Genomic DNA, 27,297 nt, shown 5'->3' on the forward strand with positions numbered 1-27,297 from the left:
GGCCTATGAGTAAGTGCTGTTAACGTGTTTATTTTTAACAGCTCGAGCTTTGAACAGTTTTCTTTTCAACAAATTTATTTCAGTAAAACATTGGTACTTTTAAGACCTTAAGCATTTCTTAAAAAGTTCTTGATAAGTGCTTAATTATTTAAAAATTGCGATTTATATTAGGCATAGGTATGGGTCGGAAAAACTACTGTACAATAAAGATAATAAAGATAAAGAGTAGGCCTAAATTTTATTATTTTTTAAAGTTGTTCCTGTTCCACTGTCATCAGCTTTGTATTTTAGAAATGAATGGAGAAATAATAGGATACCATATGTGGATATTTAAACTGAAACTGACCAATATCTTATAATTTTGACGAAGTTCAAGCACATAATTACTGTAAATTTAGCAAAGGGACTGGGGGATACTGTGGCTCGAACAGAGACTTTCAGATTAACCTAAAAATAGTATCTGATCACAGATCAATCCAATGGTCCTTTTATCAGTAATCAGTGATCTTGCGATCTTAGCGACAATGTCGCCTCCAAGCCGTGCTGTGGTCAGTAACAAAGCAGGATTATACTGGTTAATCAAATAATCGGCAATACATACAATGTATTTAGCAGTTTATTTTGTTTTATTTATAAATATGGTACAACGGAACACAAAACTATGCATTAATTGTTATCTATGTCCATGAGCGGGGGTGGCTGGGGAATGTGGTGAGGCTCATAGTCTAAAGGTGGCTGCTGCCAGTCGCATGGCCAGTAGAGCTGCAACACAAAAATATGCATTAATTTTTGTCTATGTCCAATGTGATGAGGCTTATAGCCCATTAGCACATAATCCATTTGAAAAAGTCTAAAATGACTATCTACGTCTTGTTACTCCTATCAAAACCCAATATTTCTTGAAAATATGACAAGTCTGACCACTATTAACCCGTGGCACTTAAATTCATTTTACATTTGTTAGTGATCCACTTGTGTTATAATATATTATGTTATATCTATATAATTATTTGTACAAGCATTACACTGTTTAAATTGTTTTAGAGTCACATACGTTTGTGTACCTGTACGTTTTTTATGTGCCCTTTAAATACTGTTTAATATTTAATTATTCAAAGATATTTTTTAGTACAACTTTTGAAAACGTAAATAAAATTTAAATCTCAAGAGTAAAATCTTAAAGTAAATATTTAGATGGAGCGCTCAATAAAATCTGTTGTACTGTAGAGTGACCTTGATTGCTTATCTTATTATCGAGATGTCTTGTGGACAGAAAGACAGTCAAGGACAGTAAAGGAAGTTTGCTGTTATATGTCTAGGTATGTATATTTCGTGACCTAGTGACAATGTTAGATGCAAGTTGTGCTGTGGTCAGAAAGAAATCAGGATTGTACTGATAAATAGGCCAGTACTCAGACCAGTTTTTTCGGATAATTTTACCGCGTCCGAGCTTTTCGGGGGGGGGGGGGGGCGGTCTAGCCCCAACCCACACTTTTATGAGGGAGGGTGGCGGTACATGACGGAGCAAGGCCAAATATCTTTTCCAGGGCCCTCCAAAGTTGAGTACGGCCCTGCTGGTAAATTCAATAATCTATGAGAAATACAATGTATTTAGAAGTATATCTTGTTTTATACAAGACCTTCGTTTATCAATATACATACTGATATTCATTCTGTATTCTATGAGTAGTTGGATATTTGTGGCGGATCTCTGTAAAGATACATTCTAAATTGGTTTCTCATGTAAAATAGGTGCCAAAGGAAGGAAGTAAGTAGGATAAAGAATTTCAGTGTTACTATGTATGTACCTGAGCAGTGTTCTTGCCTTCCAGAATTATTCTCAATTTCTGTAGCTGACATGCTGCCTCGTGCGGTGAGGGTTGGCCGGAACGCTTCTTGCCATTGGTCCAACCCCTGGAGTACTGGAAGGTCTGAGCTAGCAGAGACCCCGCCAGACAACAGAGAAGTAGCAGCGTCCACGCAAGGTTTCGATTCACCATTCTGTAAAATACATTTCAGGATGTACATTCTTGTAGCTATTAGTCCAACTCCTGGAGTAGTGGAAAGTATGGGCTAGCAGAGACCCCGCCAGACAACAGAGAAGTAGCAGCGTCCACGCAAGGTTTCGATTCACCATTCTGTAAAATACATTTCAGGATGTACATTCTTGTAGCTATTAGTCCAACTCCTGGAGTAGTGGAAAGTATGGGCTAGCAGAGACCCCGCCAGACAACAGAGAAGTAGCAGCGTCCACGCAAGGTTTCGATTCACCATTCTGTAAAATACATTTCAGGATGTACATTCTTGTAGCTATTAGTCCAACTCCTGGAGTAGTGGAAAGTCTGGGCTAGTAGGGAACCTGCGAGACAACAGAGAAGTAGTAGCGTCCCCGTAAGGATTCGACTCGCCATCTTGCACGATACATTGCAGGATTTACATTCTTGTAGCTTTTAGTCCAACTTCTAACATTTTTTGGTAGGTCTGGAATCGGCTTAAATTAGTACAGAAAGTGATTTAACTGTAAAAGTTTTATACTTATAACACGTTATTTATTCCGTCTAATTGTGAGTCCTCTATAACAATGTGGCTCTTCTTGTATTAGTTGTAATATTCTTGTCTCACAACGGAAGACACGAGGAAGAGCGTAGCGGTAATACGCTGCTGATTTTGACAAGTAGAGGACGTAGTTAGCGACCCGTCACGTCGCTCAGATAGCACTCACTATCACTACTAAACTTGTCACGTAAATTTCAAACTTTATTGTTGACACTCTCTTTAAAAATGCCCGTTATCGCAGGTTCACGACTGTCAACGGCCCGTGTGATAAACGCCTATTATTCTTTAACAAAAGTCAAGATAATTGTTGATTATTATTTCAGAACTCAAGAGAAAGGTTTGCGTCAATATATTTTAAGATCAGGGTTTTTAGTTTCAAATTCACTTACTTATCATAATTACATAAAACACATACTGAGCTCGTCACACAGTAGTAAATTCAACCTACTCGGCATTATATTCTTGCCGGAAATAATGTTTAAGAATTTTAAAAATTTACATGTGATTTGCATTATTTCAACTAAACCATAATTTCGCTCATAGGGAAAAATAATTTCTCATTTGTCACTTAGCTATCTGCGGTCATTGTTACTTTAGACAAATTTTCTCCAGTGGTATTTAACGTACTTGTAATTTATTTTGGAAGTATTTAACTTTTTGAAAATATATTAATCTGAACATAATTTATAACATTTTCTAATATTATAATTACAACACTGGAAATGATAGTTATGTAACAGTTACAACAAATAGAAAAGTTTTATATCTGCACATTGATCCTAGGGCCCCTCAAAATCTAACAAAACTATATCAGGTATGTATTATTTTTGATATAAGCAAGAAATTGGCATTGTCCCTACATATTTTTTCTTTTTTTTTTATATGCCCATAACTTTTGTTATAAACGGTGTAGCGGTGTTTCTTAGTGGTATTGTCTTTTTATTTAATAGATCTTTAATATGACCTGTCACAAAATAGGGGTTGCAAATTAGAAAATTTAAAATTTCCCCCTTCTATCCATTTGAAAAGGGGGGAGGTAAAATTTTTTTATCCCAAACAAATTTTAAAAGTAATGGTGAATGTTGTACATTGATATATCAATCCGTTTGGAATATATCCAGGCGTGTCAGGACTTAATTTACACCTTATATATATATATATATATATATATATATATATATATATATATATATATATATAAAACATCTAATGCTTAACTCTCATGTCTAAGTTATTTTTATTTCTCCGAAAGGTATAGAGACAAGGAACTCGTCAGGTTTTGTCCAAATTTTATGTTTATGCATGTCAAAAATGTCTGTTCTAACGTATATTAAATATTGTTTTACCATAAAATCGTATAACTGTGCTTCAATACTAACAATGTCAATATTTTGTTACTGCCATGATCGAAACGAGGACTACATAACGAATATACATGTGAATAAAACATTACAGAGTGGTCAAGGCTATAACTTATTTTATACATATTTAAATTATGCTTTGTGAGTACGGCGATGGTAGCATATCAAAAATATCAAAATTAACGTTAAACTGTATACTAAAGCGTTTTAGGGTTTCAGGCAACCTGTGAAAAGCCTTTCTACCCATGTGATGCAAATAGCTTTTCCTACTACTATATAATACTAATACTAATGCGGTTTAAAGCTGTTTTCATATTTTAAAACATGATAAAATAACATTTACAAACAGTTTTCATTTGTAAATTATTAGTTTAAACTGTTCACTGTTGTTAATTGGTTACTGTTTTATATTTTGTAACTAACAGTCGACAAGACGGATAATTTATGTTCTGAATTAAAATACCAGGAATAAAATATATTGCGGGAATTATACACTTGTAAAATAAATTATAGTAAAGTTAAAGATCAACGCAAACAAATTCGTTAAGCTGACGCCATTATGTAGTAGTCCATAGCGTTTTTAGAAAAAGTATCACCACTAACTCCTGTTTACGTTATAAATGATAAAGTTACCTATCCAGAGTGCGTATTATATTTTCGTGGAAATAATATAAAGCATACACAAAAACACATTTAACACTAACTGTTACTACTATGAAACTATGGAGGTTTTACTAAAAATTGTGTATAATACGTTTGATAAATTTTTATATCATTAAAAAGCACAATAATTACTTAAAATTTTGATAAATCTCAGAAAAATATGAAATATAATTCTAAATTGTAATATTTTAAGAACGTTTGAATTAAATACAACTAGAATTTCATTTTTGCTGAAAACAATATTTTGTGTGGGAAAGGGTGTTTTAGTCTTATCTTAACTAAAAACAGGCACAAACACTATCAAATGCAGCGAAGTACAATGAAAACTAAATTTCATTGTATTATAATTGGAATACGTGTACAATCTTGTACAGTTGTGTAACATTGTTTCAGAGACGTAGATTATACTTATTTTCAGGACTTGGTAACTTAGTACTACTGCTTATAGATACATCCCAAGTGATACGGTTATTATTACTAAGTCTAAATAATATATTATACTCCATAGAATTTTATATACACACACACGCGCGTGCGCGATAACGGCTGGACCAATTAGGCTAATTCTTTCATTGAAATAATCATTTAAGTTCAAGGAAGTTTTAAATTAAGACAAAGATCGGCAAGTTTCTCGGAGGACTTTAGAATTTAGAAAAATATTTACGTTTCATACTGTATTTAACTGACACTAAACAGCCTTTTAATGTTTCATCTGAAGTTCATCAAAGGCTGAAACATTAGTTTACATCTTTACGTTATAAAATATAAAGCACTTTATCAGTAGCGTAATGTAGATAACAAAGTTACTCTATAATTTATATTCCAGGTTGTATCATTGACGAATAAAAGCTTGTTTTTGGAAACACTATAAACACACTGTTATAAACCCTACCTCAAACAACGAAACTGTGATGATTACATGTAAAGTACTCAAACCTGGTTGGCTTCCTTTACATTGTGATATGAAATTTTTAAAGTGGCGTAAGAGAAAACATAAGAATGCTCAACGAGCCATTCTAATCCCAGATTCAAGTCCTAGACTTCCAATACTCAAAACATTCACAAAGTCGTACCTCATGGTTATTTTGAAATTTTCCATGAACTTAGTAAAGATTTCTCCCTTATAACACGAGTATATGTTTAAATGTTTTTTGCCTAAGAAGAAGCTTCTCAGTCCAATGTACAAGTATGTACATGCATTTTATTTATCAGGACAGCAAGCAAACTAAATTATGGCACTAGAAATATCTTAGGCCGGAAGTAGATTTACAAGGGCTGGAAGTAAATGGTGTTTTACCTAATTACGTTTCCGAGACCTATCCATATATTTTCTTGATCGGATAAGGCAAACTCAGCTGTGGCGTCAGAAACATAATTCATTGAAACCTGAAATGCATACACGCAAGACCTAGTGTGAGAGTCAGTCTCTTAAGGGGGGTCGAGAGGGAAAAAATAAAAAAAATACTTTTTTAAATTTTGATTGCATATTAATATAAATTTCATGACCTTTAAGTTAAGACCAAATTTATGCAAATTCTGAAGAGTAGTTTTTTTTATAAATTATTTTGTGAAGTACTGCAACCACAATCCAGACCATTTTTTAAGTTGCATTCTTCAACGCTGCAACTTTATATAGTACTCATTTTAAAAAGAAAAATGAATGGTACTGTCATAATGACCACTTTCATCTACCTCAGGTTATTATGGAGGTAATCAAACCTATTTTCAATGACCTCTCTAACCCTGATCTGTTGAGGCGATGCTTACATGGGGGTACTCAAAACCCAAGCGAGTCTCTCAACAATATGATATGGGCTCGGGTACCAAAACATACATATGTCATGCTCTCTACTCTGGAACTTGAAGTTCATGAAGCAGTAGCATGCTTCAATGAGTGTAATATTGTAAGGTGTGAAGTGTTTGACAAACTAGGGATTGTTCCTGGAGATAATTGTGTAAAAACCCTTCAAGATTTAAACAATATACGGATCAAGAAAGGTATTAAAGTGTAGATGAAATAGAGAAAAAGTGCAGGTAGAAGCTAGCTCTGGCTAAAAGGAGATAGAAGACCAATATGAGGCTGCAGAAGACCCTGACAATCCATCTTATGGGGCTGGAATGCACTAAAAGGTAGGATGATTGTAAGTGTAACCTTTATCTTTGATTTCCCGAAAGTTAGTTTTTTTCCCACTAAAGGAACATTTTCTCAGTACGTACCTGTAAAAGATAAATTGATGATATTTTTTTATTTTGTAGGTGGTGATGATGTTCAAGACTTAACACAGGCTTTTGAAGATATTTTAATTTTGAGATTTTAATTTTTTGATTAATGTTAAAAAAAATTGTTTTTAGGGTATTTTTTCTCACTAAAGGAACATTTTCTCAGTACGTACCTGTAAAAGATAAATTGATGATATTTTTTTTATTTTTAGGTGGTGATGATGTTCAAGACATAACACAGGCTTTTGAAGATATTTTAATTTTAAGATTTTAATTTTTTGATTAATGTTAAAAAAATTGTTTTAGGGTATTTTTTAAAATTTTAAAAATGTTATTTTTTGAATAATTTAAAAATCCCTGTGTCAAAAGTTGTAAAATGGTATACAAAATAATATAAAAAAGGATTACCATGTTATCTGTAATATTATAAAGATAAAATGTTCCTTAAAAATCAGCAAATTAACATTGCTAAGATACGGCTTCCCGACCCCCCTTAACCTCTGATCCTCTTAAACGTAACCACTGAAATAATATCTACCTGATATATGTCTACTTATATTCGAAATCTATCATACGGCACCATCATATTACATCTTATCGTAAGTAGACAACATACTTCGCTGTTTTTAAATTGCGTCCAAAGGCGCGGGTAACAATTAGTAGTAATAATAATACACTTTTATTCATGATAGAGAAATACAAACATTCCCAAACTTGTTATATATATATATATATATATATATATATATATATATATATATTAGTCTAATAATTTATGTTGAAATTTTCATAGCTATAACTTTAATCTTTAAAAAGGTACAAGAACTTCATGTAAACATGGCAGCATTTAAAGTTTGTGGGAAACGGCACAAGTTGGCTGAATGTTTTAAAATGCTGGACATGGTCTCAAATTTTAAGTTTTAGATATAATCCTAGAAGCTATATGAATATGTGTTATATAGACCCTAAAGAGTGCAAAAGTCCAGTGGATGAAATACAACCCACCAATTTCTGTTAGTTTTCTATAGAAACAATGCTGAACAGTACGAAAACTTATGTAAAAAGAATTTAGTAATTTTATATACAAATTCATTTGCATTGAAGTGGTTAAATATTTGCTTTTGATGGTAATCTCTCTGTTTTATAAGTATATATTAAATAATAAAATACTTACCTGAATAAAAACTCTATTCTGTTATCAGTCATCCTTTATCATACATTTTCTCGCTTTTTATCTTGTTATTTACTTACAAAAAAGTATCGTCCAAGTAATGTCCAACGTTTCTTTGTGTTGTACAGTTAATTGTAAGATAATTTAGCTAAAAAAACTCCCGCGTTTTTCTCATTATTCGCTAATTATACTTCAATCCGTAATTTCCGTCTCTATATGTCCTCATTAGGATACCTGACAGTTTTATAAAGTGATGTTTTCCATTTTCGTGGTTTTTAAAACCAAGCAATTCGGTTGAAACTTCTTGAAACCCCCCAGCTGTTTATCAAGGAACTAATGATTAATTAAATAGTACATCAATCTGGGCGTCACGGAATTAGTGTTTGTTGAAATACTAAATAGTACAGTATACTCTTGCTTATCCATATTTAATAAAACCTGTGTGATTTTAGTAGATTAAAGCAAAGGTTTTCTTCTTAGGTACCCTAACCTTAGTTTCTTGCTGCAAAGATTCATACATTCAAATCTGTACAAAATGTTATGAAACTGGTAGAAACAATATTTAAACTCGTGACGGAGATAATCATAAAGAAGACCCTCAGTTGGCTGAGTCTTTTAATATTACCAATGTTACCCTTTATTGGTAAAGGGCTAATTAGATAACTGATAAGATACGGGAAATCAACTGTGTTTCGATTACCAAGAACTAACTTTAAACTTTTAGGCTTTATATTTCGATCTAATTAATTGCTCTCCTCATTAGCTACATGTTTATCATGAAGAGCATAGACTAAACAATGTAAGTCTATGCAAATGTGTCATATGCCTCCTCAAATCCGTTGAAATGTTTAAAACTTTAAAACAGACATAGGCTAAATACAATTACATTATATTTAATAAGTTTCTTAAACTCACAATTATATCGGGATTTTTTATCTATATTATTTATTCAAGTCATTTTCTACACAAATACTTTAAATGAAAAACACTAATATTTTGTTTTAAAAAATAACAATACCTTATAGTTAAGGCATAATATAAGCATTTTATACAGGTTTCAACGAATCCTCTGCAATAGTCACAATAGGCCTTACATTTCGTAAAAAATACTGCCGTTTCAGGTTAAAGAATAAAAATTCATCACACATTATATTCCTGTTTTTTATCCTAAAAATGACCAGGTTTTCTAACTACTTGCCTTAAACGTGTTTAAGTGCAACATTACATGCAATGCCCACAGTTGTGTATATTAATCGTTACACTGCTGCAAATTGTGCTGCTTCTTAAGAGTACTATTGAAGAGAATAATTTACACAGTTATTTGTGGTCAGTGAATGCCTATATAAGCATATTCTATACGCTACTAGTATTGTAGAATAGTATACCAAATTGGAAAAACACTCAATACGGCGTCTTCTAAGACGTAGTTACACTCTTTAAAAAAAGTATCCACGCTAGTTTAGTTTCAACTATACCAAGAGTAGAAGCATAATAATGTTATGATATATGATGTATTTTTATTGATTCTTATAAATTATATAATCAAGACAAGAAAAACGTTAATTTTTTAAGATAACTGTCTTAATGGCGCTGAAGAAATACAAACTGAACATAGTTGCAACTTTGTGTTGCAACTTTAAACATAAATTTGAATATTAGTTAAAAACAATAAATTGTGCTATTTCAACTATACTGCAGCGTTACGTTTTAGAGTTCGAACTGCGTTACATTTTGTAAGGAGTACTTGGGTGGTGTGTAGACTAACTGGCGTACTAACTCACAAATTGAATTAAGCGCCCTCATAATTTTACACTTTCCGTCCTCTACATTTCAGAAATGGTGAAGCCTCAATTACGACATTATAACTTTCACTAAATAATTTGCATAGATAAACTGAGATCACACAATATTCAATTGATATCCACCATACATTAATTAATATTTTATTTTGCACGTTTAGACATATTTTAATTGTACTAATATCAAAATATTTGTGTAAAAACATATGTCTCTCAAGCAGATTATTTAATGTCCAAATATTTTTATACAACACACTATTTAGGACACAGTTTATGTATTTATACCGATAGATAGTAAATAAAACAGTTAATTAACTAAATTAAATTACAATTTTCCCTTGAAGTGATTATTGTAATTATGTATTACGATATAAACGTTTAAACCCGTGGGAATAACTTCAAATACGGTCACTAGTATCAAAACTGTTATCTAATCAGACATTTAGTTAATAAAATAAATTAAACTAAACATATTTTCTGTACGCGATTATTGTAACGTATTGTATCAACGATAATTGATTAAAGTAGGCCTATAAAACTATAAAAGTTATCTCGTGTGTAGAACCAGTAGTATCTACACAGATTTTGTATCGTGTCATTCAACAATCAGGGTGTATATTATGTCTGGAAACACCCAAATATATACTTTAATAATTTAAATATAAATTTGAAACCTCTTACAATCGTTGATAGAGATTGGCCATCTACTTTTTGGAACAATGTTTTGTTATGTCACACCAACGGGGGACGTCCTGCCGAGGGTATCGTGAATATTCTTAATGGAAGCCTATACCTTGTGATACATAATTTTAAAGGTAATAGCTTACTGAATTGAATGCCACAAACCGCATCTCAAGGGAATTATTCTATCAGAAAATAGAGCATTTTTAGTATTGAAAATTTACTGATGTTCAACAATGTAATTTTTAACATGGTTCTTGCCACAAAATGTGTTACACTAATTTTTTAGCATTTTTTAAAATGTTCAATTAAATAAAACAAAAATTTCATTTTTAGCTGGTTCTATTAGCACAAATTTGCCAGTTTTTATTACAGTACAATATGGAAATACTTATGTTATTGATTTCTTATTACAAATAAAAAATAATGTATGCTGTTAGAAAAGTCTTACAACAAACGTTTTACCTGCATTTGGTGTCAAATCAATTGTTCGAACTGGTGTTCCTTCTACGGTTTGACAATGAGCCAATCTTGTGTAAAATGATTCGACAGAGTTGCCTAACATTTCTTCAGTTATCAAAAGCAATCTCCTCTATAATCCCTGTTTCTTAGGTCTTCCAAATTATGAGGCTTTCTTTCTATAAACATTGGATTTTAAATGACCCCATATGGAAATAATCGATTGGTGACAAATCCGGAGATCTTGGAGGCCATTCGATTTTCTCCTCTTCGGCCAATCCATTTATGAGGAAACCTTAAATCCAAATACTCTCTTACCTGTCTCCCATAATGGGGTGGAGCACCATCCTGCTGAAACCATACATTATCAAAGTATTCTCCTGATGCAATTTGAATAGCTGGGATTATTTCATTTTGGAGCATATTGTAGTAAAGTTCGGCATTTAAATTTCCATTGATGAAAAGGGTCCAACAATTTTGTTACCTAAAATTTCCACACCATACGTTCAGTTTTTGTGGTTGCTGTGAATGGGACTCAGTAATCCAATGTGGGTTTTTCACTAGCCCAGTAACGGCAATTGTGCCTGTTAACATTGCCATTTAGGAAAAAAGTTGCCTCATCAGAAAATAGTATGTTGGTCAGAAAAATCTCTATTGTCATCAACATTTGCGCATCACAAGTTCACAAAACTCAACTCTTCTGTCGTAAATCATCCTCACTTAAAACTGTTGGACTAAATGAACTTTAAATGGTTTGTATTTATTAATTTTCAAAATCTTACTCACAGACATAGGGTGCATATCATGTTGCTGTGCAGCTTTTCTGAGCGATGTATGTGGGTCTTCAATAAATGTTTGCAAAACATTCTAGTGCATGTTCTTCATCTGTTGCAGATTGTATCCTACCCGACTTTGGCCGATTACGTACACTCCCTGTCATTTCAAAACGCTCAATAGGTTTTTGATATTGTTGAAACACTTATGGGATTCCTTTCTGGGAAAGTGTCATTAAACAAATTACAAACTTCCCGATAAGATCTTTGACGATCGCCATATCCTCGCATCATCAACAGAGTAATTCGTTCTCTTTCAGACAATTCCATTAAAATGCCAAATAAAAACTGAACTACTGTAATTAGATAACTTGTTGACAGCAATGCTTCAGAGACACTGATTAATTCGACAGGAATGATATGACCTTTGTCCATTTGTAATTCCCAAACTTAGACCTGTCTAGTGAAAGCTCCATGCTCAACAAACTGAAACCTGTAGACCAGATGATTAATAACACAATAATGTTTCTCATAGGCTAGTGACCTTTGTCTCTTTAAACCTTCCTGCTGACTGGAAAACACCAAGTACAGATTCATAAGTAATCAGAGAAAGTGACTCATAAGTTTTATTCATTGTAATAAAAACTGGTAAATTTGTACTAATGAAACCAGCTTAAAAATAAATTGTTTATTTTATTTTAATTGAACATTTAAAAAATGCTAAAAAAATTAGTGTAACACATTTTGTGGCAAGAACCATGTTAAAATAACATTGTTGAACATCAGTAAATTTTCAATACTAAAAAATGCTCTATTTTCTGATAGAATAATTCCTTTTGAGATCCGGTTTGTGGCATTCAATTTCAGTAAGCTATTACCTTTAAAATTATGTATCACAAGGTATAGGCTTCCATTAAGAAATATTCACGACACCCTCGGCAGGACGTCCCCCGTTGGTGTGACATAACAAAACATTGTTCCAAAAAGTAGATGCCCAATCTCTATCACGATTGTAAGAGGTTTCAAATTTATATTTAAATTATTAAAGGATATATTTGGGTGTTTCCAGACATAATATACACCCTGTATATTTGTACGTATAAAAAGCCGTGTTGTCCGTTTCTCGTGATTAATGTACAACAATGATCCTACACACAACTATAATAATAACGCACTTTACAATATATCTAGACCTAACGATCATAAAATTGTCCTACAAGTTCGATGTTGTACAGGAGTTCGCCTACTTTTGAAGAAGAATTCAGATGCGCCTTATCAATTAATATGGGGGACAACAAAAATTGTGATGCTGATTCGAGCTACCTTATCAGTAAACTCAGTTTCTGTATGGAGAGACTAGCGTGGAGAGACAGAGACTCGGCACTTACCTCACGTGTTGAGCCCCACGGTGGTTGGAGTGAGTCTAAGGCGAAGTCAAGATATAGAGCGGGTTTTATTGTCAATTAATTAAGCTCAGTTGGTTAAGTCAAAGAGACCGCAACCTTTGAGCAGATGAGCCATTCTGGAGGCGATATTACACCTTAGACCCAGACAAAGTGACACGCGAGAAGCTAACAAGTCACACATTATCGTTTAATCCAATTCCGCCGCTTTTGTTACTCTGAAAAATATGTTTACTACTACTATCTTTATGTGTTAAAATTTATTACGTCAATTTCGATTTCACAATAATTAAGTAAGTTGTAATCGCCGAAGTTTTAAATTCTGATCGTAGGCTAATATCCTTCAGGTTGCAATTACAAAAAAATGACAATAAAATATTTGTTAAAATAAAAAAACCAGAATCTACGTTGGAATTTATATGTGATATTGTACCAGAATATTGCTTGCTAGACTAGACGAGATCGGTTAAAATTTATGTGAATTAGTAAGCATTTGGAACTGTTTAAAAATTTCTATTTCAATAGGATTTTAGTCAAATATAATTTATAGTTGAAGAAAAGAAAACTACTCAATAATGGGAAACCAATTGTGGTAAAAAGTCTTATAATTATCAATTTATTCAAAGGCCATTCGATATGAAAGATTCTATCAGGTGTGAGTGTGTCAATCAAAACAATTTTAAATCATACATATTTTACACTTCATTTTTAATCTATATATACAGGGTGTTCTGAAAAAAGGTGCCCATAAGTCAGGGCGTGATTCCTCACATCAAAATAAGAAAAAAAGGTCTAATTAACATAGGTCCGAAAATGCTTAGTTACCAAGTTATACAGGGTGAAAGATTTCGTCTGAATTTCAGTTCCCCTGCTGCAACGAAGCCCTACGGGTATTTGTTGGCTGTTAATTAAGATGTACAATTTAGCGTACTTTATGTAAAATGAACTGAAAAATTGAATAAAACCGTTTCCAGACCTGTAGCTACAGTAATTTTTAAGATATGTGACGAAATACGCGAAACTTGGTCCCGAAAAACAAGTTACATTTAGGTTTGAAGCAGATTTACTATGTTAAATGTACAATAAACACAAAATATTTTTTCACGGTACTTGTAGAAAATTTAATTTCGAAGAGAAAGATGTAAAATAAGTCTATAATAGACAAACGCAAACTTTAAAAAATAATCCTTAATTACATACAAAACGCATGAAAAATAGACAAAATCTGTTAAGCTCTCTACAAATGTAATATTGAAATTAAAACAGCTGTTTTATTAAAATATTTGATTTGAGAAACAAAATAATTTCTATTTAAAACATATGTTTTAACAATGTAACATTGTTTATAATAATTTAAATAAACATTACAAGCAGCTATTTTTCCATTGCTCATTAAGTGCGTGTGTTGATCTGTACTTTAATACAAGTTAGTGCGAGTGCCGTTGAAGTTAATTTTTGATAGCTAATAATATCTTATTCATCATGGCAGGTAATATGAATATTATGTACACTAATGGTGAAATGGCAGACATGCATTTAATGTACGGTCTTGCACATTGCAACAGTCGTCAGGCTAGACGACTCTATCAGGAACATTTTCCTCATAGACAGTTACCGACTCATAAAATGTTTTCTTCCATTCATAGAAGGCTAAGCGAGACGGGAACCTTTAAATCTGGAAAAGTTGGTAGATCAGGACGGCCACGTACAACGTGTACAGCTGAATTGGAGGAGGGCGTGTTGGACGAAATAGAGAATCATCCTGGAAGAAGTACTAGAGAACTAGCCTTGGATTTCGGTGTTAGTAATTCAATTGTCTGGAAGATTTTACACGAGCAGCAGTTGCATTCTTATCACTATCAAAGGGTCCAGGCTCTTTTGCCTCGAGATTACTTTCCTCGTGTTCAGCTATGCCAATGGCTTATCCAAAGGTGCAGAAATCCACATTTTTTAAATTACATTATCTTTACTGATGAAGCAAAATTTTCAAGAATGGCTATTCTTAACACCCACAATACTCACATGTGGGCAATTGAAAATCCACGTGCTATTTCAGAGAACCGTCACCAATATCAGTTTTCTATAAACGTATGGGCTGCTATTCTGGGTGATAAAATTTTTATTAGTTTTTTACCTGATACGCTCAATGGTGAAAATTATTTACATTTCTTGACGACTAATCTGAATGAGTTACTCGAAGATGTGCCACTATACACACGCAACAACATGTGGTTCATGCAGGATGGAGCTCCAGCTCATTACACATTACAAGTAAGAGAATTTTTAAATGAAGCATATCCAAACAGATGGATTGAGGTCGAGGAGCCCCAGTAGCATGGCCATGCAAGGTCACCTGACCTCAATCCTCTAGACTTTTTCTTATGGGGACATTTAAAGACGCTTGTCTACGACTCGCCTGTGGATACCATAGAAGAGTTGCGAATAAGGATTGTTAACGGGATTCAAAGGATACGTGAGACACCTGGGATCTTCGAAAGAGTTTGGCAGTCTATGAGAAGACGGCTGGATGCTTGTATTTTGAATGAGGGGAAACATTTTGAACATCTACTGTGACGTGGTTAGTTTTTTTAGGACAAGTGTAACTTTTTTGTTGAATGATAATTCAGATAACTTTTTTATGTATGATAATGTATGATTGTTAAAAATATTTACTTGATAAAAAATAATAGTAACTCATTAATTTGTTTTAATAAAACAGCTGTTTTAATTTCAATATTACATTTGTAGAGAGCTTAACAGATTTTGTCTATTTTTCATGCGTTTGTATGTAATTAAGGATTATTTTTTAAAGTTTGCGTTTGTCTATTATAGACTTATTTTACATCTTTCTCTTCGAAATTAAATTTTCTACAAGTACCGTGAAAAAATATTTTGTGTGTTTATTGTACATTTAACATAGTAAATCTGCTTCAAACCTAAATGTAACTTGTTTTTCGGGACCAAGTTTCGCGTATTTCGTCACATATCTTAAAAATTACTGTAGCTACAGGTCTGGAAACGGTTTTATTCAATTTTTCAGTTCATTTTACATAAAGTACGCTAAATTGTACATCTTAATTAACAGCCAACAAATACCCGTAGGGCTTCGTTGCAGCAGGGGAACTGAAATTCAGACGAAATCTTTCACCCTGTATAACTTGGTAACTAAGCATTTTCGGACCTATGTTAATTAGACCTTTTTTTCTTATTTTGATGTGAGGAATCACGCCCTGACTTATGGGCACCTTTTTTCAGAACACCCTGTATATATAAATGAATGTTTGTGTGTTTGTCCTTTATGGAATCGTAAACTATTTAACCGACCATTATGAAAATTTGTATGTATATGTATTTTTCCACAGAGAAGGTTTATATACTATGCCTATTGATGTAATTCGCCACCAGGCAGTGCTGCAAAAGATACAAGTTTTCAAAGCGCCTGCACACTAAAAACTGTAATTACGAGACAGTTATGTATATTAAATAACCAAACATTATATTGAAGTTATGATGTATATTTGTCTTGAAGATAAATTTCTGATTGAACTTAAAGTTTGAGTGTTAGACCACTTTATAATAAATTACATGTAAGTGTATGATGGCTATAAACATACACAGATTTTCTTGATCGTGGCAACAAGGCAAACTCTACATCGACACTGGAAATATAATTCACTTGAACCAGATACACGGGCAAAGCTTACGAAAAGCGTGCGAAGCCGCGGGATACAGCTAGTGTTTAACAAATATAAAATACTGGCGCAAATATTTTGATACTTTTTACAGCTGCTGGTAGATGTGACTTTAACTTGTACAAATATTTATCATTTAACATTGTTTGAATTCACACCTGACGACATCTATGATGTCAAAGGACTCGTTAAATAATTTTGAAATTATTGTACAGTTGTGTTCAAAAGTAACAGTTTATAATGACTAAACTCCACAATATATCGATAAAGAGAGACCAATCTGCCAGGTTTCACCAAAACCGTACCATCCGTTTCTTTATCTTGTTTTAAATATCATATTTACCACAACATTTAATCTAATTTTGTGTAACTTTTGAGCGATAATGTTATGTGAATTTTATCTATAAGCATCAATGAGATCATAAGTAAAAGTTTAAATAAAATCGGTAAACAGTTTAAAATAACATATTAGACCCTACTATAATATATCTATCTATATAAAAATGAATGTTTGTATGTATGTCCTTTATGGAATTAGAAACTATGTGACCGATCATTACCAAAATTTGTATGTATATGTATTTTTCCACGGAGAAGGTTTATATGCTATACCCATTGGTGTAACTCCCCACCAGGCGGCGCTGCAAAATATAAAAGTTATCAAAGCACCTGCACATTATAAACTGTAATTACAAGAGAGCTACGTATATTAAATAGCCAAACATTATTTGAAGGCGCTAAGTTTTTATATTTGTCTTTAAAATAAATTTCTGGTTGAACTTTAAGCTTGAGTGTTAGACCACTTTCATGTACGTGTACAATGGCTATAAACATACACTTATGACAGACTTTCTTGACTTCCTTGGCAACAAGGTAAACTCTACATCAGCGTTGGAAATATAATTCACTTGAACCATAAGTGCTCATATACGGACAAAACTTACGAAAAGCGTGCGAAGCCGCTGGAAACAGCTAGTGTTAAATAAAAATGAATCAACTGCCTGTTAGTACTTAGAAATGACACATGCTGAAGTTCTGAAAAAACAGACCACAGTATATATTCTAATAGAGCTCAAATATGGATAGGTGCGTATATTACCAGAACCTTTTCGTATTTCCTACTTTTTTAACTCATGCTTCCCTAAAAATAATATTTACAAATAATTTCTATGTAAATATTGGCGTCATCATAGTGCACTATATACTGTATGTGGAGAAAAGTGTAAAAGTAAAAACTACTAAAAATAATATACGATCATGTAACTGTCTGTTTGTTGCATTACATCAATCACTAACCAACGGACTGGTATGCTTACGTATAATATGTTATGTTTATATCATTTTATTTTATGTTTGACTTTAATAAATTAGAGTGAATGAAAACTTCAGTAACAAGTAGCTAGGGATTACCTTTAGCTAGGGATCCAGACAGCGGAACAGCTCAGGGTGTTCTGCCAGCTCTTGGCACACAGGAACTTTATATATACCGCTAAATACCGCCCTGATGGCGCAATTTACTTAGGGCGAGCGGTCAAGAGAGAGAACAAAGGTTTGTATGCTAACAAGGCGAGTTAACTACCGCCCGGCCACTGAATCGAGCTGATTAAAACTTCGCCCTTCCTCGTTGAATTGATTGTCTACTGTTTATGCCCACATTAAAACACGGTAATTTGTTTAGGATCAACCCCCTTATGGAAAAGAATGAAAGGGCTCTCTTTCATTGAGCCAAACAAGTAGAGAGGAAGTTGAAATTGGGTCAAAAACTGATGGCAAATCTATTTTACAATACAAAACAAAAATTTCAAAAGGAGATACACACATTTTCCGAGAAATATTTACTTCTTTCAAGTTCCTATTACATACTAAGAAGTAGTTCTACCTCATACTTTCTTAAACTTGTTATGAATTTCTTCCTTTATATTAACACCAATACATTACACAACCAAAGTAAGCCTACGTTAACAAGAGGTCTGTTCAATATACTCTTTCATGCATTACAATTCTGCTTATACAGGGTTGAGTTTTAAGTCCCTTCCCCCCCTATTTTTTTTTAAACCGTATAAGTTAGGAGGTTTAAAACTCCGTACATATTCGTTAGACTTAAATATCTTGTTTTTCATGGGTTCATTGACTCTCCACCTCCAATGGGGGACGGTCCACGAGGAGTAAGCCGAGATTCTTAAATGTAAGCATAGGTTGATATGCACATAAAATTAAAGGTCTCTGTAAGTAGAATACAATGCCGCAAACCGGACCTCAAAAGGTTAATCCTAATGAAAATTACAGGGTGTTTAAAATGTACAAAATAGTAATGTGCTATTATCTGCGTTTTATCGTGCAACTTTTTTAAAAGTTCATTTCAAAACAATTTTTCTATTGCTGTTTATTCTTTAAAAGAACTTTATTTTGTTGTGTTTAATGATTTTAAGGGATCACTGGAAGTCCCGAGATCTAGGAGTTAACTAAAGGATTTAATAAGAAGTCGGGTCATGTGAATGTGTCGTTTAACATTGCCTTTTAAAACGCTGGAAACTGTGCCTACAATCTGAATTAAAAAAGGATAATTCGTAATTTTGTTAATAATAATTTTGTTCAGAATCTGTGGTCTGCATTTTTAAATGTAATCTTTGACATAGTCCCTGTGGTCGTTGTAAAAGTGAAAGTTGTTTGATATCTGGGTATTTCCCAGAGACTTGTTATGTTTGGTTTCAGTTACTTGGGCCATTAAGTATCTAACCTTGTTAGTTGCAGTGTGGCTACTGACCTTGTTAGTTTTAGTGCTGTTAAAGTTAGAAACATGTCTCGCACTCTTCAAGAAAAAGTTGACATGGTGTTTATTTTTGGCGCTTCTGGGAATAATTACCACGAAACAATGAGACGATTTAATGAAAACCATCCAGAAAGACCTGTTAGCAGAACCTATTTAAGGCAGTTTGTAATAACAAAATTTAGAGAGACTGGTAGCGTTTACTGATGCAAAACGTTCAGGCCGTCCTCCTTTGTCAGAAGAAGTTGATTTTGAGGTTCTTTGTACAGTTGTGAAAATCCTCAAACCTCTTCGAGACAAATAGCAGACAAATATCGGGGTATCACAACGCAAAGCAATAATAACCCTGAAGAAGCACAAATTTCATCCCTACAAAATTATGCTACATCACGCATTAAATGAAGATGACCCGGACAGAAGATTGCAGTTTCTGTGAAACTATGGATAGACTAATTATATCAAATCCAACAACCGTAAATAATGTCTGCTTTAGTGATGAGAGTACATTTTACGTAAATGGTTTAGTGAATAGACACAACTGCAGATACTGGGATAACTCTAATTCCCCATGTTCACAGAGAACATCATACCCAGTATCCCCAGAAAGTAAATGTTTGGGCAGGTCTCTTTGGTAACCACGTGATTGGACCACTGTTTTTTGACGGAAAATTTAAATGGAGAAAGTTATTTACATATGCTCCAAAATAATATTCATCCATTAATAGAAAATACAATTCGCACTAATGGTGGGGAGTTTAATCGAGAAGAAGAGTAAGGTTCCAGCGGGGCGGTGCTCCTCCACACTACGATGTTAATGTTCGTGGTTACCTTAATGTACATTATCGTGAGAAGTGGATAGGACGAGACGCGGGGCAATAGAATGGCTGGCACGGTCCCCTGACTTGAACCCACTGGATTTTTTTTGTGGGAACACTTGAAGTCTGTGATTTAATTGTACACCACTCGCATGTGTGGAAGATCTTCGGAACAGAATTACTGAGGCCTGCAGGAAAGTAACACCAGAAATCCTAACCCGTGTAAGGAGTGAATTTGTTAACAGACTATACTACTGTCAGGAAGTAACAGGCTCAATCAGTTTGAGCATCTACTACAATAAAAGGGTAAGTAACAACCTACTAGTATGGGAATCGTACAATATTAGAACCGGAATCGCTGTTGAAATAAAAATAAATGGGTCTAAAACCTTTGTAAGACAACAATTCTTTAAATAAAATACTTACAAGGCGACACAACACATGATCGACTTCTTATTAAATCCTTTAGTTAACTCCTAGATCTCGGACTTCCAGTGATCCCTTAAAATCATTAAAACACAACAAAATAAAGTTTCTTTTAAAGAATAAACAGCAATAGAAAAATTGTTTTTGAAATGAACTTTTAAAAAAGTTGCACGATAAAACGCAGATAATAGCACATTACTATTTTGTACATTTTAACACCCTGTAATTTTCATTAGGATTAACCTTTTTGAGGTCCGGTTTGCGGCATTGTATTCTACTTACAGAGACCTTTAATTTATGTGCATATCAACCTATGCTTACATTTAAGAATCTCGGCTTACTCCTCGTGGACCGTCCCCCATTGGAGGTGGAGAGTCAATGAACCCATGAAAAACAAGATATTTAGGTCTAACGAATATTGTACGGAGTTTAAACCTCTCTAACTTATACGGTTTTAAAAAAAAATAGGGGGGGAAGGGACTTAAAACTCACCCTGTAGAAGCACATTTCTTTTCCCTGTTGAAGATATTTTGTTCACGAATATGGAAATGTACAGCGATTTGAATTTTTTATAAACGTAGTGTAAACTATCACGCACATAAGTTATTACAGAGTGCAGAATATTGACGTGTTAATTATTCACGAATTGTTTTAATAAATAAACTGAAACGAAAATAAAACGATCCAATGGTGCATAAAACCCCGACAGAACGTAACGTAAATCTTTACAGAACTGATTGTAACCTCTACCCGGATTAGTCACAACAAGTGACTCATAGCGTAAAATTTTCTTTTCTTCGTATTTATTACGTATGTAAGTATAAGCATAAGCAACAATTTTAAAAAGGTAACAAACTCAAGTTCTCAAAGTTTTTGTCATGGAGATTTTATTTTGTGAAGTAAAACAACATTCAACTCTTTTATAGAAATCTATTAGCAACACTTCAAAACTTGGGATGAAAAGTACTTAACGTTAAGAACTATAACAGTAAGTATAATTTTTGTTTACCATAATCGTTTTAACTATTAATTTACGAGTGCTTATATGTTACTAACGGTAACAGATATACAAAATATATAAGCACAATAAAGGCCGAAACTATCAGCTTAATTTTGTTAACGTGTAAAATGTTTGTACGATCACCCCCTCCCTCTACTGAGATGTAGGTGAATTCCAAAAACCTTTTATCCATTTTACCCCTATTGCGCCACCACTATTGTTGAGGACTTTTAGTATGTTATACAACCACGTACCCCGAACAATGTGTCATAGTTGCATGACCATACGACACATGAGCTCCGCGTCAGAAGCGCCGTTAAAGCGATCGCATTTTCGTTTGGTCTTCGGTCGGAGGAAGTAACTTATGCAAATTTATCACTCCCAAATCAATATACAGAGATTTTATTTTTTAAACTAAAAATCAATTTCATTTCATGCTAACGTCAGGCTATAGTTTGAGTAGAATTATACCCTAGTCAGAGGATTGTGTTATATATTTTACAGTCCGGGAAGGAAGTTCTCGGTGTCGGTGAATACACCGTGTCGCTGTTAGAGTTACACACCTTTAGACTAAGTAGTTTAGAGTCAATTGACGGGTTTGAATTCATTCAACTTAGAATCGCTGTAAACGTGTGAGCGGGAAGGGAGCAGAACAATCGTGCTGAATCCAGGGCCGTACTCAGCTTTGGCGGGCCCCGTCATGTCCCACCAACGTCAATACGGTCCCTTCAAATATACGTGAGGCGAGCCCCGACCGGGGCCCCGGTAAAACCGGTCTGAGTGCGGGCCTAGCTGAATCACCAGGCGGGTCCGCTGTAAATTCTAAGAACGTAGAAGATAGTAGTACTTGTAAAGCAGGGCTTTTCAAAATCCTTTAAATCAACTTAGTAATACTATGGAACGATGTAAACTGTACTTATAAATAGTACTGTAAAACGATCTCCATTATTTAGAGTATACTTTGTCATTAATTTTCGCATGGTGTCCTTCCCTGAATGGCGCCACGTGCGCAGATACAGAATGCACGGGTCTCAGAGATGCCCCTGGTAATAATACTGTAATAATGAATAATAATGTAATGTGCAAGAATGTACATTATTTCATATATTAAAAAAATCATCAAGAGCACTTCAAACAATGAGGGCTAAGAATCGGTCATTCATTAGTAAAAGATTTTGAGAGTTCTATTCAGAAATAACATTAAAGTTTACTTACGATCCCTGATGGAAGATGGAAGTTTGACTAATCAGAAAATAACAAAACATCTGTTCAAAGTATGTTTTCAAGAATACCTTCACCAAATTTCCATAAGGATCCTAAAATCGTGCATACTTAATCTGAGGTCCTAGACTTAAATAGCCGGTGACATAACTAACATATAACTTTTTCAGTTTCAACAATGGTGAGACCAATTAAGGTCTTGAATTATTTGAACCTTTGCTGTGGAGAGCCCTCTTCAGTCATATGTTAAACTGAATCTACCAATACACAACGTCGAAAGTCTAAGTTGAAAGTGTTGGAGCTTTATCACTGTTGGACAAAGCTTAACCGACTAACAACCAACAGTGATCCAGTATGATTTCTTTATCTTTGTTGCCAGCTTTTCAATAATCTGATGCCATCCTTTTGTCAGTCATTGTCTTTGTTGAAGATTTCGTTCATAATCCTTGGATAATAGTAGATAATATTTGCATGTAATTTTGTTTTGTCGAATTCTATTGCATGTTTGTTTTTGAAAATGTGTTCTGCTACAGCCAATTTTCCATATCCTTTAGTGTGCTTAATGTATTCACTTATTTGTATAGATATTAAGAGAAGGTTGTATTGGTGAACCATTTGATTTTAGCTTAAAAAGAATAATGTTAAACGTCAAAGACTTTTACATTCTTAGTTTCAGTCTTAAAACATGGAAGATGTCTCATTTAGAAATACTCGTATAATTAGTAGTATGCATCCAAACGTTTTAAATATTTCTTAACTGTTCAAAAAAATCTCAAACAATTGTAATTGAATGTTTAAATATTCAAAAAAGAAAGTATAAATTTTAGGTTTTTAGATTTTGGATATGTATTAATCATACTTTTCAAATGTGATGCCTCCTATAACAAATAAATAAATTAATTAATCTTTATTTGTCATTCAAATTCTTACAATCATTGACAATGTCATATTGCAGCCTAGAGCATGGTCAAAATAAAACAATTTTATCAAAATAATTTAAACTTAAACTAACATTCAAAAAAGAAAAAGCAGTGCTTTAGTAGCATAAATTAGTCAGTGAAGGTTAATTTAAAACAAACTAGGCCTAGATATAAATTAAATAGTAAATAAACAATAATTGTCAAAATTTACATATCAAAATTATTATATATCTAAAATGTAATGTTTTTTAATTCTAAAAACTCGTCTAAACTATAGAAAAGGTGTTTCAAAAGCCAACTATAAAAAAGCTTAGTGAAGGTTTTATGTGGATACTTATTTACCAGAGGTTCCAAAAAATTATAGATTTTCAGCGATGTTACCATGTGACTATTTAAGATTTTACTGAGGCGGTGATAACCAATTGCAGCATTGTTTTTAGTTCTAGTATTGTATGAATGAATTTCGTTATTAAATTTTAAAAATTTTGGATTTTTTAGAATATAGTTAATTAAATCAAGTATATATAGATTGATAACCGTTTGAATCTCTAACAGAGTAAAAAGTGGTTTACAAATGACCCTGCAAACAAAGGATGTAAACCTGTTTGAGATCATTTAATTACAGCCAGCTTTTAATTTTAAAAATGTTGTTCTCTCAATGTAGGTTGAACTTCTAGTTTAATGTCCTGGGTTGAACCACAACATTGAATTTTGTATACTTCAAGTGTTCACAGTGGTATTGTGTGATACACTGATCTCAAAAAGTTCTGCAGTTTTTTGGATGCAAATGCAACCTGACTTTCTAACAAATTCTGTAATTACCACATGGATGATAGGGAATAATAACATTGTTTAAGTTATTCTTAACTAACAACAGTCTCGTAAATTAATCTTCTTACATCTTATGATTTATTTTCGTTAAACAAAAATCCTACTAGAGAATTGGCTAGTATTGACAACTTTATAACTAACATTGTACACAATGTAAGCGAATGCAAAGTTTTCAGACCTCATATAACTGATTATGATTATGGCCTGTATTGTTTGATACTTGTGGTGAACATAGAAAGCAAACAGAAAGATTTATCAACTTGAAGTTTTAGAGTTCTATCACTAGAGACTAGCTGTATGATCTGTGAGTGTTGTATAGAATTGCTATTTACAATTGTGTTAAGTTATTTATCCTTTGAACTATGCTGACCTACAAAAACTAATAAATTCAAACATAATGAAAAAAGAAATGGTACAATGGTGAGTTGAAAACAGTTAAAGAAAGAGGGATTGGATGTTATATTATACATATATAATGTAATAATGATGATTTGTATAGAAAAAGACGATTTAAAGAACTGCATCAGGTGTAAAAAAACATTGTAGACGTCAAAAAGTAATGGAATAATACATTTATTGAAGTTCTAAAAACAAGTGCAAAGCAGTATGGAAGGTTGGTAGAGAAAAATTTGGAGAGGAAAATAAAGATTTTGAATTTCCATTCAAGTCAATCTATTCTAATGACTATTTCATTAATGCACCAACAGAAATAAACAAAACAAACCTATTTATAGCATTGGAGCAATTCTACTTTTAAATCGATATTTATATAATGATACTCTAATAATGCAAAAGAAAATGTGATTACCATGCAATAACATAATAATTTATTTATGTGATTTATTTTTTTTGTGATTTATTTATTTATTTTGTGATGTGTCTGAAGAAGATATCTTGGATATCGAAAGGCCTCACAAAACAATAAAATGTATTAAATATTGGTTTTATGTTTTTAATGTAATTTAATAATTTATTTATTTATTTTATTTTTCTTATTTTTTTAATTCAAATACATGATTTCCCAAGTAGTGTACCAAGCAAATCAATGGTATATATGCAAAATGCAAATGATCCTGCTTTAGTTTGGAATTGAAAAGTTGCTAGTAAATCAAAGAGTAGAAATGAATATTGCAGAGGGCTGGTTAAACCCCCATTTAAATATTAATAAACAAGAAGGAAAACAATTTTTTCTCAGTAACTAAATCAATTGAGACAGAATCTACTAAACTACTTAGCCTTTGCTTAAAGAGCAGTCTCAAATAGGATGTACATAAACAATATATTTGTAAAAACCTTGCTATAAATACTTATTTATTGAGAGAATTTAAACCTGAGTGTTAGTAGTGATTAATGCTTATTACTGTTTAGTACTTATATAGAACAAAATTGTTGGGATTCACTAATCCCAACCATATCCAAAATAATAGACGAACCAGTGCTGATTTAACTTCTCATACATCTTTTAGCCAACAATATTTTAACAGAATATCAGCACAGCCTCCTACCTGGTAAATCTACAACTTAAGCACTGGTTAATCTTGGATGTTGAATCCTTACTACACTAACACAAACAGGGGAACACATCAATTATCATTCTAGTAGACTACAGTAAAGCCTACATCATGAAGACCTTCTGAAAAAGCTTATGGCACTTGGATTGGCTTATGGACAAACTTAATTTGTGGAACTTCAAAAGCATAGTTTTCCAGCTACTTAACGGAAAGAACACAAATGGTTCAGATAAGATATAAAAATAATGAGGTAACTGAAATGGTCAGGTCATATGCTGATGACTCTGCTCTTGCTCAACTAGAAATAGCACATACATGGCAGTGAAAATAAAAATATCTTCAACCACATTAGTGAGTACAGTATTGTGCTTTAGCCAAGCTGCTCCCAGTCAAAGATTGCTGTTTTGTTTAGACTGTATTTATGGTGCATAAAGTCCTGTTAAATGGATCTCCTTTATACCAAAAGAAAAAACTTATTATCATAAGGTAAGCACATGCAGTATTCAACAGATTAGTCTTCAGCAGGTGCCCAGGATACAGTTTAAATTAAGCCTGAGGTTTTCACATCTTGCACCCCAATTGTACAATGTTCTTTACCACCTGCTGTAGATATCCCCAGGAGGGTTCACTTCTGGCTGGTTTATACCTTCCATTTGAATCTACACTGGGTACAGCAAACCCAATGTGTCACTTAAACCTGGGCAACCCTGTGCATGTCCAGGAGCAGCATATCACTAACCATAAATGTTGTGATATTGTGGTGGAAGGGTAAATCGATATGTCTAGTTTACTGTGGGGATGACTGTTGGAGTTAGTGGGGTTCTGTAAATGTAAAAGGCTGTTGCTAGCCTAGACATATAAGCGTGCCACCCCTGCCCGCTTTGACTGGGGATGCTGGTACAGAGCTGGTCTCCCCTTCTTCCAAGGAGACATGACTGACATCAATGCCCAAAATCCTTCCTCGTGGATCTCAACAGGGTGCGGTCCCTACCACTAATCTACCCATCCAGAATATCCTGTTACTCTGG

The 27,297-nt window shown here is 33.2% G+C and overlaps 1 protein-coding gene across 1 annotated transcript; it reads right to left on the minus strand.

Annotated features, from left to right (window-relative positions):
* Positions 1-598: 598 nt before the first annotated feature.
* LOC124361424 (pro-corazonin-like) lies at positions 599-18,235 on the minus strand. Its single transcript, XM_046815473.1, has 3 exons — positions 18,189-18,235; positions 1,809-2,001; positions 599-762 (listed from the first exon to the last, which is right to left on the minus strand). Exons 2-3 carry the CDS (start codon positions 1,998-2,000, stop codon positions 667-669), a joined length of 288 nt encoding a protein of 95 aa, XP_046671429.1. The 5' UTR covers position 2,001; positions 18,189-18,235; the 3' UTR covers positions 599-666.
* Between the last annotated feature and the right edge of the window lie 9,062 nt (positions 18,236-27,297).

The sequence above is a fragment of the Homalodisca vitripennis genome, chromosome 4 (genome assembly GCF_021130785.1).
Source record: "Homalodisca vitripennis isolate AUS2020 chromosome 4, UT_GWSS_2.1, whole genome shotgun sequence".
In the NCBI taxonomy this organism is placed as follows: domain Eukaryota; kingdom Metazoa; phylum Arthropoda; class Insecta; order Hemiptera; family Cicadellidae; genus Homalodisca; species Homalodisca vitripennis.

Coding starts and splice junctions, on each gene's coding strand:
- LOC124361424 (XM_046815473.1), bottom strand. CDS start 2,000: ATGGTGAATCGAAACCTTGCGTGGACGCTGCTACTTCTCTGTTGTCTG. Junction 763..1,808: donor AAGGCAAGAACACTGCTCAG/GTACATACATAG, acceptor TTTGTGTTGCAG/CTCTACTGGCCATGCGACTG.